At 42.2% G+C, this 14,260-nt stretch overlaps 1 protein-coding gene across 5 annotated transcripts in view; it reads right to left on the bottom strand.

Annotated features, from left to right (window-relative positions):
• Nucleotides 1–14,260, bottom strand: part of si:dkey-100n23.5 (cyclic AMP receptor 1) — a 73,150-nt gene that overhangs the window by 17,440 nt on the left and 41,450 nt on the right. For all 5 annotated transcript variants that reach the window (XM_078940077.1, XM_011489322.4, XM_011489323.4 and 2 more), the window contains one exon: nucleotides 2,015–2,162. In XM_078940077.1, the coding sequence (XP_078796203.1) occupies nucleotides 2,015–2,162 (148 nt within the window). The remainder of the gene's footprint in view (nucleotides 1–2,014; nucleotides 2,163–14,260) is intronic.

Below are 14,260 nucleotides of genomic sequence, written 5' to 3'. Positions count from 1 at the left end.
GATTTGTAACTCAAAGTTTTATCAATTTGGTATTTTTTCAGTGATACTAACCCCCACTCAGTCTCATACTGTGATAAATATCAGTAGTGGTGTATACAGTATTGAACTGATGTGTCTTTGTGGTGTAAACAGACAGGTAAACTGACAAGTGTTCACTGACAACATATGAAAGTCTGTTGTTTGTGCGCTGATGTGTTCATGGTCAGCATGGCCGTTTAATTTAAGCAGAACTGTTACAGCGATTCAAAAATTTCCATATCTGCCAAACTGATTACTGCTTTTCATGCAATGAGCTGCTGACACCTAGGTTGTACCAATATTTTGTGCATCTGGAGTTCACAACAGCTTGAATGCAGACCAACTGTCCGAAGAAAGTCAGTGACATAAGAGCCGAGCATGTAGAGCAGAAAAAGATCTGGCCACAGCACTTCATGGTCAAAGTTTGCTTTAGAAAGTTAATAATCCTCTCAGGTGATTTGGCTTAGGTGTTTGAAAGTTTTCAGTTATATTTATGGCAGAATTGTCATTAAAGGATCACAACTTTGGTTTAGCTTTTTTCCTCTTAACTGTATAGTTTTCAGTTTATAGCAAAACTAATATTAAAGCCAGAAAGACACTGGCATCCAATCTCTTTGTCTATTACAAGCATAATAGTAGCGAGTCTAAACGTTGGTTTATTATTTGAAAATGTCAGTTTTATCCTCAAAATGGAAACCAACCAAAGTTCCAGCAGCATTTGCAGATGTGGGTACCAACAAAACGCTTCCGAAATGTTGCCTTTTTCTAATTTTTTGTTGATTTTATTAGCTATTTTTGACTCAAATAACTCAAACAGGCAACATATCTTACACTGATTTATTCATTAAACCCATTGCCAAGGCTGTATTAAAAATCAAGCCTTCAATTTCAAGCAACTAAAACTTAACTCTTTCTGAGCAACGCATGCAAAGAGGGTGGTGTATAAAACGATTTTTAGCCAGGCAGGTCAGAGTAGGGGGTTATGAAATGAATTCCAACTTTCACTTGCTAAAGAAACTGCACCTTGAGCCAAAAGAAGCTCGACTGCATTCATATCAGTATGCCTAACACATACAGCCATTTTCTCTTGAGGTACAGTATGCCTACCTCAGTTAGCCTGCCTGCTGTAGCGTATCAGCTGAAAAACTTTCAGGACTAAGCAGGTTTTTTTGAATTTGTTCCAGTTGAGCCAATAGTTCCCTGCATAGCTTGCTAATACTTAAGGATTTTTTGACTAAATGACCAAATAAAACAAGTCAGTGTCAATTTTAGCTCATGAAATAAGCTACATCTGTGGATGCAGGGGGCATCAGGTCACTGGAGTCCAACACGTGTTGCGTTTAAGTGCAGTGGGAACATTTTTCTTTCTTAAACGTCATTTAAAGACCCACTCTGAGGATAAATGTTGTTGTAGCATTTTTGAGGACATACGTAGAGAAAATTAAGCTTAAAATTGCATTTCTAAGTATTTCGTTAGTCAAATCGTCGTGAATCAGGAATAGACGAAAACATGACAGGAAAAAGCTTATAGATGTGACGTGGAAACTACAATGGCAAGCCACAAGCTCCATGCTCCACTCCATTCTGATCTGTCCTAGAAAATGACAGTTTAAAAAAAATATTTTGGTCAAAAACTGGATAACTTTTTACAATAGCTCAAACGATGATCGGAGTGGGATTTTAAGTCAGAAAATTGCATTTGATTTTAATTCCGGTGTTAAATTAGACACAGTGCTGTGCCTACAATATACTGAGGATTCAATATCATAAGTCATATCTTCACTGGTAAAATAAGTCACTAATTTTTCTTTTTTAAAGGGTTCTTTGAGGGTTAGTCTTTGTTAAAGTGTCAGACAACTGAAAACACCAAATATGTCCCACAGATCTACCGAGTAAAACTGAAGTGACCCATAAAAACTTATTTTTTTCAAGCACATGAAAAGCATCCAGTGTGTCCCGAATGTGCTACTAACGTGTGTATATGTGGTTTCTGTACCTGCATGCCGGTTGGGCTCAGGAGGTTCCACCAGTCTCTGTCCAGGCCAAATACAAAAGCATTGGCCAGGCCATGGAGGGGTGCTGACAGGACGTGCAGAAGGGTGAGGGAGAAGGAAGGGTCCTGCGGGTAGAAGGCATTGTGGAGTCTGCGGGACGAGACAGAGAAGTACACATAAACATTGAGTTAATCAGGAAAAGAGGAAGTCGTAAACAAAGATACATCCCACAGCAGAGCTTCAAATGTGAAGACAGAGCGACTGAGCCGACGGAAGAGAGACAGCAGCGCGAGAAACCGAAGGAATAGAGAGCAAGAGGTTGACAAAGCCACAAAAAGAGAGTGAAAGAGAGGCAGAGGACAAGTGAGTGACAGAGTGAGGGACAGGGTTAGTGAGAGAGGTAATGGGAGCAAGTGGCAAAGGCAGAAAAAGAAGGAGCGAGAGAGGGAAAGGGGAGGGCAAAAGAGCGGGCGAGCTTTATATCAGCGTTTAAGAGCCCATTAGGCAGCATGAGACGGCTGGGTTGACACATTCTTGGCTGCTGCTTCGACAGCACGCAGCACTTTACAAGGACAGGGAGATGTGTAGCGCTCAACTGGCTTCCTCTGCTTCATGCCGCTTTCCATCAGCTCCATTTCCAGCTTTTCTGACCACAGTTGTAGCATCTCCAGTGCTTTTTCCATCACTGTACGTTTGATCCAAACCGATCAGGCCCGACTCAGACAAAAACATTTCTGTCTTTCAGGAGAAGTCATTTTCATCTAAACTCATCAGGCTGATCTTCCATTCCGTTCTTTTCAATTTTGCCCCTTTTTGCCTGGAACCTGGAGCACAATTAGGGGAAGAACATGATCTGGTGAGGTGTGCCTGGAAAGTAATGGGTGCCTCCGAGAACGATGCTGCTTAGCCATTAACCCCGGATTAACCCTGTATTAGCGCTGCTCGCTGGGTGAGCCCGCCGCTAATGTCTTTTATTGATCCATTAGCAAGAGAATCAAACCGCATACGGCTCATGGCGTTTTCTGCATGTGTTGTGCTCACGGTGTGCAGTGAAATCCGAGTGACACCTGGGTCAAGGAAGTTACCCACAAACCATTGGTGTTCGCAAAGAAACGAAACTACAGAAAAAAAATAGGATGTATTATGGTCAAAAGGTGTCTCACAAAACTCTACTGAACTCTGTATTTGAAAAAATAACATTTGTTTACATTTTGGAACAAAAAAAACATGAGCAAAAATGGAAAAGTCATTGAAGAAGTTGCGTCTTTCCTTTCCACTGTTTTTTCCTGTTGACCATTCAGTTGATGGAGAATTGAGCTGATGGCCTACTGGTTGAATTGGACCAGTTTTCATGTTCTTATGCTCCAAACATTCTTTGAACTTTGGAGAAACATTACCAGAATTTTCCGTTTTGTAAAAGCCTGAAGCCTAAGCCACAAGCACCCGTACGGGGAGTTGACCCATAAGGGGGCTGAGAGTTTTTTGGGGTTGTCTGGGCCTGTGGAGGGTCGTAGACAGGCATTATAAGGGAGCGTAGGCGTGTCCTGCAATTCTTTTAAGGCTTATACGGCCGCCTCAAGGGAAGTCATGAAAATGGAGCCTACTATTGTCGTATAAGTCAGTGTGTCGTAAGAACACTCACTCATGACGTATGAGGGACGCTGTGTATGGTTCCCTTGTACTGCACTCTAGTCACTAGTACTATGCACATAATGGATCCATACTGATCGTGCCAGCATGCTGCATTCATGCACAGGAGTTCAGGTGATGTGTGCGTGCTCGTATAGGATGCCCACATAAACTACGCTTTGACTGTCTATTTTCCTCAATTTTAACAGTCAGACTGCACGCAAGAAACAGGGCTAACAGGCCCCTTGTGCAGGGATTGGGGGCATAAAAAAATGACAGATCCGTAAGGCATTTTGCATATGAACATTTAACAGTTTAGAAGCAATAAGATTCAATAAAATTGATTTTTTTTTTAAGTGTTTTGTTTCATACCAACATGAGATTCAACAGTCAGAAAATGTTCACTGTTAGATGTCTTTGAAATTACATAGAAATGTAAAAACACATCATGAAGTTTAAAAGCTAAAAGCCTTTAGAGAACACACATTTTTTCATGGTATTTACTTGAAATGACCCAAAGTAATGCCTCATTGTACTCTGCTGAAATTAAGGCTTTCAAAAGTAAAATATTAAGAAAAAAGAAAAAATAATGTTTACATTATAATAATAATAATGGAAATAATTAACATATATTTTAAACTGTTGACAAATCAAAATAGTCAACTATGGTAGATGAATGCTGAACGGATGCAAAGCAGTAGAAGCTAAAATTCCTTTGAAAATTGTAGATTTATTTGCTTTCACTTTGAAATAAACCTTTAAAAAAACAAAAACACTTTGTCCTCCAGTTAGTTCACAAATGGGATAAATGAGGTTCAACGACTTCAATGACTGCTTAATGATTTCAAGTTTACCATCTCTTTAGTTTAAGTGTAGACTTATATTCTGGGTTTTTGTCCCTCTGCAGGTTTGACACTTGACCAACTAGGATAGTGTAGAACTGTATTTTAATAAATACTCTTGTCCAGAGGACAAGAGTGGAGGAAGGGTGGTTATTACAACAACAAAACATGCCAGTGACAGGTAGTTAGTGAAGGAAAGTGCCTATAATAAAATCATTACGATCGAGTAAAAGAAAATCAATGTATTTCAACTGATGTGTTTGGATGTTTAGCTTAATTCAAATCATTTTTTTCATCATTTCTTAGGTTAACTTGCTGAAGTTGCACAATTTTTCATAACAATGGAAGAATCCTGAGCAGAAGGACAGGTAATACGTTAAAAGGTAGGTTGATGCCTGGAACGTACCATTTCTGTTCCACAACATCTCTCCCATACAATGTTAACAGAATACAGACAAATGTGTTAAAACATTTCAAATAAAAGGTAGGGCCAACATTCTTTTAGATTTTAGGAAAATTATTAGATTCTAGAAAGTAAAAAAGAAATTGAAAATTAAACATTTCCATTGTTTAAATAAAATAATAATGGATTGGATTTATCTGCGCTTTTCAAGACACCCAAAGCGCTTACATTGTGTCCATTATTCATTCACTCCTCATTCATACTTGGTGATGGTAAGCTACGGTTATAGCCACAGCTGCCCTTGGGCAGACTGACAGAGGCGTGGCTGCCAGTTCGCGCCTACGGCCCCTCTGACCATCACCGGGATCATTCATGCACATGCACACACCAGTGGAGCCACACTGGAGGCAAGGGGGGTGAAGTGTCTTGCCCAAGGACACAACAACATTTTGGCTGGTGGGAGCGGGGATCGAACCGCCAACCCTTCGATCATTGGACGACCCGCTCAACCACCTGAGCCACTGTCGCCCTACACTATGATTATTTTTACTTATCTAACAAAATTGATCATATATTCAGTTTGAAGTTTTAAAACAACTATAAAATCTCACTGAGGGTCAAAATAAAAAGTTACTTTTGATACAGAATAAGAATTCCTATAAATGTGAAAGATCCAGATCATGTCTGACAGCTACAGAATCATTTTTCTAGACCAAATATGGAAAAATGAATAGTACAAAAGGCTTGATTTTCAGCTCCTACAACTATAAACCTGACCCAGAGCAGTCAGTGCCTCAACAGCCATGAACCTCACCTCACGTCACTGGAACATTCAGTCCAAACTGAAATCAAACCAAATGAGGCTTCTGCTAAACAAGTTCAATTTCAGGAGAAATCCATAGCAGATTTAGGTCTGGTAATAGGATTTGTTGGCATTAGGAGAAACGTCAAACATATTGGCAGGTTTATCTGGTAAAAGAGAGTCTTTCAGTGACAGATGGTTTAAGTACTAAGAAGTCATCAGAGAAATAGACCTAAATATCTGGTTTTAAGGTAATGACGGCAACGCACACAAGGAAATAATGCTAAAGTGTTCAAATGCGACTGAATTAACTAAATAAATGAATATTTAACCAGAATGTGGCGAGACAAACAGTAAAACAAAACTGATGTCATGTGATTGATGTCATTTCCTATGAGAAGAATGCTAGCATGACAGAATAACATGATTAAAAAGGAAAATTGAAGGTTAAATGAACAAATGTGTACCATATTTCTGACCAAATGTGTGTATTTGAATGCCTTTAGCAAATTATTTCCACATTTCCTTGTAGTCTCAGAATATGGCATGAGGGAGTTGGTTCTTGGACTGCAGTTATTTTATGTTTTGATTCAGCTTAAAAAGAAAAAAACTGGTCGCACACCATAGGTGGCAAAGCCTCCGTGCAACTTAAACTATATGTTTTTCAATCCCGGGTACCAGAAGCATCAGTCACTAGCGCAACCATGTAATTATCAACAACCTCACAATCTAATTTCCTTTGCAAATTGCAAGGGAAATTAAAGTCACACAATTACACATTGAAAGGTAGACAGAACAGAACATTTCAAGACAAAAAAAAAAACTCTAGAAAAAAAAAACACAGTGTCCATCAAGAATAATGAATTCTTGCATTCTGGGCTTGATGTATCAGGTGATTCTGGTAAGGACATCAGTGTGAGAACACAATTCATGAATTCAGGAATTAAAAAACTGTAACACCAATTAAATAATTAGACTTCGTCTGCCCCACCTTCTTAAAAAAAATACACACAAAAATCAAAGCAGGTCCACAGGTGTTCAAGTACATTTAACACCTAACATGGACAAGTCTCACATCAAACTGTTTGTTAAAAAGAAGATCTGTAATTAAAAAAATTACAGCCAAAAAGTGATGTCAAACAACTGTTTGTTAAGAACTGGCATCAGGATCCCCTTCCTGAAAAACAGGCTAACAAGTGGGGTAAACTAGCCTAGCTAGTTGAAGAAGCCCAGTGGGGCAGTTTTTCAGAGCCAAGGATTCCATGGTTACCTTTAAACCAAAAGACCACACCTAGATGTACAATAGGTCAAATGATAAAATGAACCAATCGTGTCACTAATAGCACATTGTGTTATACTTTTATATGAAAAAGTGCTTTATAAATAAAATTTGATTGATTCATTGATAAAAGTTAAAACAAAATGTTTATTCGTTAACTGTATATGAGAACTGGACTAAGTGAGTGTGACAACACCCATAGAAAATGGACACTTCTGGCTCTAAGCAAATACATTTTTTTCACAATACGGATGCTGCCATGTTGCATTCGTATTCAACATCGGTACGAAAGGATTGGTCCAAACTGGTCAGAGTCAAGGTTTTGGCGGCAACAACTCTCCACCTGAAATCAGTCTTGGCAGAATCTGTCAATCCAACGTTTCAAACGTTTGACGGGGGGCCAGCTGGCACCACACACTTTTATTGAGGCATTTGATTGGTTAGTTTATAACGTATATAACTTTTACTACAGAAAAAAATAGTAATAAAAAAGAAAATAGGATTATCAAGAACAGGTTAAAAAGGCATCAGAGCGAGATTTATTCTAAAAATAAACATAATAACTGAGTAATAGCTGTTTATTCTGTCTATGGGATTTTTGTGACCAACGGATACTCCCTGTTTGGAACGCAGGGGGGAGGGGTCACTCAGTCCAGTTCTCATATTCAGTCAAACTCCCTTTCACAACTTGTTTGTTTACAAGCCCCCCAGTGGCGAGTTGGTGAACTGGACCAAGTTATTAAGTTATCGCTTTAATTGACCTTTAATCTGAAAGCAAAAAAATTACAACTTTTTCAAAGATGTTCAACTATGGTAATGTACTTAAGTGATTATGTACAATGGTGCATTCAAAATCTCTCAAGAACCATAAATATTTTCCTAACAGCCGGACCCTTTGCAAGCGGTTTTAAGGATGCACCTATAGGTAGGACCCATACTAGTCAACAAGTCTGGTCACAATGGACATGCAGCAACTTGTTTTTGAGGCAACCCAGAAACAGCACGATGCTGATGTGCTAAAGATAAATGTAGAGTCCATAGCTGCAGCGGCTGAGTCACACTAAATTATATAAAAAGGGTTCAGGCCTCAGGAAATGTATGTCAAGGAAAAAGAGATTCATGCCAAAATAAAAAATAAAAATTCCACAAGAGTTTAAAAAAAATTCCACATGGACATGTTAGGATAAACTGTAAGGCTGGTGAATGAAGAGTGTCCACTACGCTCCTTTAGAGCATCCTGTGGGACTTACGGACAGCACGTCTCCATGTAACCTCTGTGTGTCTGAGCCTTTGATAGTCATACAGCCATTCAAACAACATTGGCATTATCATCAGAAGACTGCAGAGTTGGACGTAGAGCTAAGGGAGCTAATTCAGCAGTTAGACATAAAAACTAATGATATTTCATCAATTATAGCAATCCTGTACTGTTGAAGAAAAACCCATACAGACACTAGAAGGAACTCCTGAATAAGAGCCCAAGTTTCTGACCAAAAACTATCTTTCAGAGAAACATTGTTTAAGTCTTGTTCTGATCATCTTTCAAACTATTTTAAAAGCATGCCCAGTTGTTTTTTTATTATAATTACGCCATTTATAGCCATAATTTAAAAAAAAATAGTCGTTTTCTATGACATAGTTTCTGAAGAGCGGTAGGAGAATTTGCCTATGAGTCTTGAGCAGGAATGCTAGTGTAGAGAAAGCCTATCCCCACTTCCCGTCATCCATCTCACAACCCCAGCCTGATATTAGCCATGCATAAAAAAAAAAAAATAGTGAGAAATATTAGTGCTATACAGCTGTACGGTTTTGAATCAGATACCAGCTCAGATGAGGAGAATAAAGACATCCATGGATCTATTTGTCTATGAATGGATGAATCAGAATGGAGCAGAGCAGGGAGCTTCTGTGGCTTAGAGGTTTGAATCATTTGAATAAAGAAATACTCAGAAATGCTACTGTAAGCTTAATTGTCTTTATATATGTTCTTCATCTTGAGAAAAATGATCATCAGCGGGTCTTTAACCGGACCGGCTGAGACGAAATTGAACTTTCAAAACTGGACTCTGTGCTAAAACGGGCCCTTCTCTCTCCTTCCTCCGTTTTCCCATAAAACCCAGTGACAACTGGAGGAGAACAGCACAGATGATTACAGAGATTCGTCTCCAAATCTGCTTATAATCCCCTCTTATCCTCTTTTGCAGGGAGGATTCCAGGTTTATTTGCTATTAATCCGTCTCCATTTGCCTTCCAACAAGTTTTAATAGAGAGAAAAACCACTAGTTGGGTTAGCCAGAGGTTGGAGATACACCTGTTAAGAGACCCTACCTTCTGTCGTGCTACGTAGGGGGGGTCGACTAAATGTCTAGACACATCTTAAAATAAAACCAAGCGCCCAGGCAACGAAGCGTGGAGTGGTGTGTGTCCTGGTGCTCGTCTGAGTGAGGACCATTTCGCAGCAAGGCTGGCTGTTTTCTGGGTTAGCGTACCGCGGTATCTCGGAGGACCAGACCAGCTGCTGCTCACATTCATTTCACTTCCCATTAAAGGTGAAATAAATCAGGAGTCCCCACACAACCTCCTTAGAGACGCAGGAAGCACACACACGCAATCACGCAGAGGAAGTGGAAAGCGTGCAGATTTAAATAAACACGCATGACTGCCTGTGTGCGTGTGTGCCGAAAGGTGTCTACATGCAGCACAACACGGGCTGCGTGCGCTGCGAGTGTCAGAGGGAGAGGAAATGCAGGGGTTGTGTGTGCGCGCCTGCGTGTGCGTCTGCCTTCGTGTGTGAGCTTCTGACAGCGGAGCGGTGAGAGTGACTGGGTCTGTGTGAAGGGGGGCTATTTCTGGCGTCTCTTTTTTTTTCTTTTTTTTTTTTTCCTGCTGCCGCAAAGAAACACGATCGGCGTCCGGGAAACGAGAGCTGGCAGCAAGCAATCATCAGCCTGCCACGCACACACAGACACACACACGCCCGAGCGTGCGCGCTCGCTCGCACACACTAAAGACAGCGCCTCGCAGTGCCGAGCAACACGCGCCATGGCAACGGAACAGCCGCAATTAGAGGCGAAGAGCCTTTCCCTCCATCGAGGGAGAGACGGAGACTAAAATGAAAGGAAGATCGAGCAGGCGAGAGGGAAAGAGAGGCAGGAAAAGGGGGAGGAGAGGGGGCGCAGAGACGAGTGTCAGAGAAACAGCATGGTGGAGGGAAGGAGGGGAGAGGAGGAGAGCGCGATGAAGATGTGGAAATCAGGAGGAGAGAGGTTGAGAAGCGAAATGAGGGCCCGGAGAGCTGGGGAGGAGGGGGTGAGGAGGGGTGAGGGCAAAGGGGAGGGAAAAAAAAAGACTGAAAAGCAGAAGAGGCCAGAGGAGGAAGAGGAGAAATATCCAAAAAAGACAGATTGAAAGACATGAGTGAGACAAACAAAAGAGATTACAAGAGAGAGGAGATAAGACGGAAAAAAAGGCGAGGAGGTTAGATAGGAAGAGATGGGGGTGGGGGGGTGCTGTTTCTCCGGTGTGAGCCGGGCTAATGAAAGATGAATGAGGGAGGCAGCGGTGGGAAGGAGAGTGTGGCTGCGGGCGATGCCTGGCTGAGCTGCTGCGTGTGCGTTTGTTGGGGTTGTGCGTGCGGCGCAGTTGAGCGAGTCTCACAACAGGGAGGATATTGTGTATACAACATCAGGAGCAAATGGTCAACAATAATACACACACGTACGTGCTCATAAACAGCACACTGCTCGGAGCCGCCGCCTGCTACCACCTGTACGCACGCAGTCAATCATTAGCAGTCGCGCGGCGTCTCCCAGCCTTGCTCACTTATTCAGACCCTCCATCTATCACGCTGTCAGTCACTCTTTGAACCCGTCTCTCCCGCCCTCCAGAGTCTCCGCAAAATCCCTCATTCGTTGCCTCTCGCTATCTCTTCCAATATCCCACCTTGCCACTCAGTCAATACCACTTTCCCGCCATCAATTTCCTCCCTCCCTCTGGCAGAGATCACCTTTTTGTTTGCGCCTAATTTGAGCAGCCTCAGAGCGGAGGGAGGACGCACTCCTTCCCAAGAGTGCAATGAGATCAGCCAATACCCCCAACTGCATTTTCTAATAAACAAATAAATGAATCATTTCCATTTGATCTATCTTGTTAATCTCTATGATTTAATGACTTTCCAAACCCAAGAAGTCCTTACACAACTCAAGGTCACACTTTTTCTACGATGTTCTAGTCGCCTCAGAGGAAAGAAAGGATCAAAGCAAAAGGAGATCACCAACTTTTTGCATAGTCAGTCATTACAGACCTCTAAAGTTTTTGTGGCCTTAAGACTCGCCCATGAACAGTGTGAAGAGAGCCTCATGGAAGGAGGTTTCACAGCTGAACAACTGCGTCCATCACTTTGTGAAATGAATAGGTGTTGGACTCTGGAGCGATGCGTAAATGTTCTCTGGAGTAACATCAGTTTCTTTTTGGTAATCTGATGGACGAGCCTGCGTTCCGCGGTTCCAACGGTACTTCTCTGACTCCACTGAGCCAAGTATGAAGTTTGGTGAACAGAGGAAATGGCTGGGAACGGTTTGGAAATGGGCCCTCCTGTTCCAGCAAAACTGCACACTGGTGCATAAAGAAAAGCACATAAAGACACGGATGAGCAAGTTTGGTGTGGAGGAACTTGACCTCAGTTTGGCAGAACGTCTGGCCATGGTAATGTGCTTCTGGGAGAACAGCTAAACATTGTATAGCAAACAAATTTGGAAGGTTTGAAAAGTTTTTCCATGAAAGTTGAGGCTGCAAAGGGTGGGTCATATTAGACCCTATAGATCAGGAAGCAAGGGTGCTCTTAAATTCATAAACATGTAAAAGCAGATGAGGGATACATTTGGCAATGCAGTGTTTATTGCTCCTCATCTCATTAATGATTGGATTTAGGGCATATTCTCACCAGGACTGTTGAGTCCAGACCACACTCTAGTTACCTCGAATCATTTGTAATGTTTGAGTAGGTGAGAAATCTCACTCTGAAGCTATGTTCAAACCGGCCTCGGCAATGCGCATTGAAGGGGCCACTTCCAATGATTAGTTCACGTCAGCGATAGGCAACTCCAGGCCTCGAGGACCGGTGTGTCTGTATGATTTCCAGATATTAAAGTCCTTCTCATGACTGATTACCTGGTTCAGGTGTGTCCAGTCAATTAAATCATGCCAGAGCAGGGTATGTTAGAAGACACGCAGGAATGCCGCCCTCGAGGCCTGGAGTTGTCTATCCCTCATCTATGCAATTGAGTGTAAACGTGCGTTTCGCGCCTCCACATTCAAAACTCCTGCGCTCAATTGTAAATAGGCAAATTATGACGACCGCTTTCCGGCTCTACGTACAAAATGTGTGGTTATTGAACGTGTGTTGCCAGTTAAACTAGCTCAAACTTTGACCAATCGGGGACTGGGATTGGTAATAACGTAAGGAATTAACCCAGACAAAGCGACGGGCCTGATGACTTTCGCACTTTTAAGTACAGATGAACCATGGCCACTCTCCTGACATGAGGCTAGTCCATACTCGCCATTGCAAGGAAAATAGTAATGAACTGAACCGTTTCAGTTTTGTGCCCAAATTTCTTGAGATTAGCGCTGCTTCGACATTTCGCACCAAGCCTCTTCCAACTGTAGGTGGCGGACATGACAAACAGTAAAAAAAGAAAAAGAATCCTCTCCCTGCTTGTCTAGCATGAACACCATGGGGTGTAATGCTGCGTTCACACCGAACGCCATTCATGCATCAAATTTGGGTCTGCTGTCTCTCTTTTGACGCACGTCAGATTCATTGCTTGATACTTGTCCAAAAATGAGTTCATAAACTTGACGCTCCTGACAAATGTGGGAGGGGCCACTGTCAAAAGTTGTTAGCCTTATTGCTACACAGAAGCATTGTCTGTATATCTCATTTGTAGTGCATGGAGGACATGGATGATGTTTTGAGATCAGGTTTATTTATTTTGTCGGGTCCTACAAAAGCATCAGTAATCACGTCTGCACGTCTGAGTTCACCATCTACTGCGGGAGCTGCATCTGAATGACGGCCACTTTCAGCTGTACTTCCATCTCTCTGTGACCATAAAAGTTGATGTGAACCAGTTTGATGACTTGCTGTCCTGCTTTAAGGCCCGTACACACCGGGACGAATATTCGCCAGGCGTTATCGCCAGCGTTTTTCGCCACGTTTTTTGTGTTCACACCCAGGCGATTTTCGCTGACGATGAGTGGAGTGAACATGCAATTTCATTCCCTGACATTAGATGGCGCTTAATGTAAAACAGAAATACTCCTGTACACAAGGTGGCGCTGCGCAACTTTACGCTTCTTAAAGTCGCTTTTCACTCAGAAGAAGAGAGCAAGTATTAACACGCTTGTCAGAATCAAACAAAGAAAACATGAATATTTCAAGCACCAGTAGCTCCAACTGGTGCTTGGTTCGGGGATGTTTTAGAATGTCCGTCATTATTGCTTCGCGGCTGTGTAGACGCTACTTGGCGTCTATCTTCTTCGCTGGTATGTGTGCTCAGCAAGGCAGTTTTGTGTTTGAGCGCCCCCAAGTTGTGTTTTACTGTAACTTCAGAAGCTCCAGACACGTGAGCAAAAGCGCCGTTCTCATTGGTCGAGTAGATTTCGACGCGATGCGTCGAGAAAAAAAAACGAACCCGAGGCGTTTTTTTTTTTTTGACGCTTTAACGCCTGGCGTTTTTTCGCGTCGGTGTGCACACTCTCGTTGGTGCCCTTTGTTTAGTCACGAGGCGTTAAACGTCGGCGAAAATCGCCGGCGAAATTCGTCCCGGTGTGAACAGGCCTTAAGTCAGATGAAAGAAAGAAAAAAGTATGAAATTAGATTTTCTTTTTTTTATTGTTTGGATACAAATAAAAAAGATATCATAAACTTCAGGAGGCGAACAATCAGATTCTCTTCCATGTTGTGTTTGGACTCCACCCGTTGATTATGTCACGAACACGTCACGGGCCAAAGCTGACTTCCTGATAAGTTGACATGACGCGTCTTCTTGTCAATGTTCAGATATTTGAACTCTGAAAACATTGTGCTGCGCAGCAACACCCGAAACGCGCTGCTACCAGACCGCCGGGCCACGCCTTACGTTCAAAATGCGCCACAGGACCTCTGATCATGTCTGTCCTCTGACTTAACATTGAAGCTGAACACCCGCTCCCACAAATTGCATTCGGTGTAAAGGTTGCTTAACGTGGAGCATTTCAAAAATAACAAACAAATTGTGCCCCCCGAAAACG

Source organism: Oryzias latipes, chromosome 21 (genome assembly GCF_053564925.1).
Source record: "Oryzias latipes strain Hd-rR chromosome 21, Olatipes_Hd-rR_3.1".
NCBI lineage: Eukaryota > Metazoa > Chordata > Actinopteri > Beloniformes > Adrianichthyidae > Oryzias > Oryzias latipes.
This window is presented reverse-complemented; position numbering and strand designations above follow the sequence as displayed.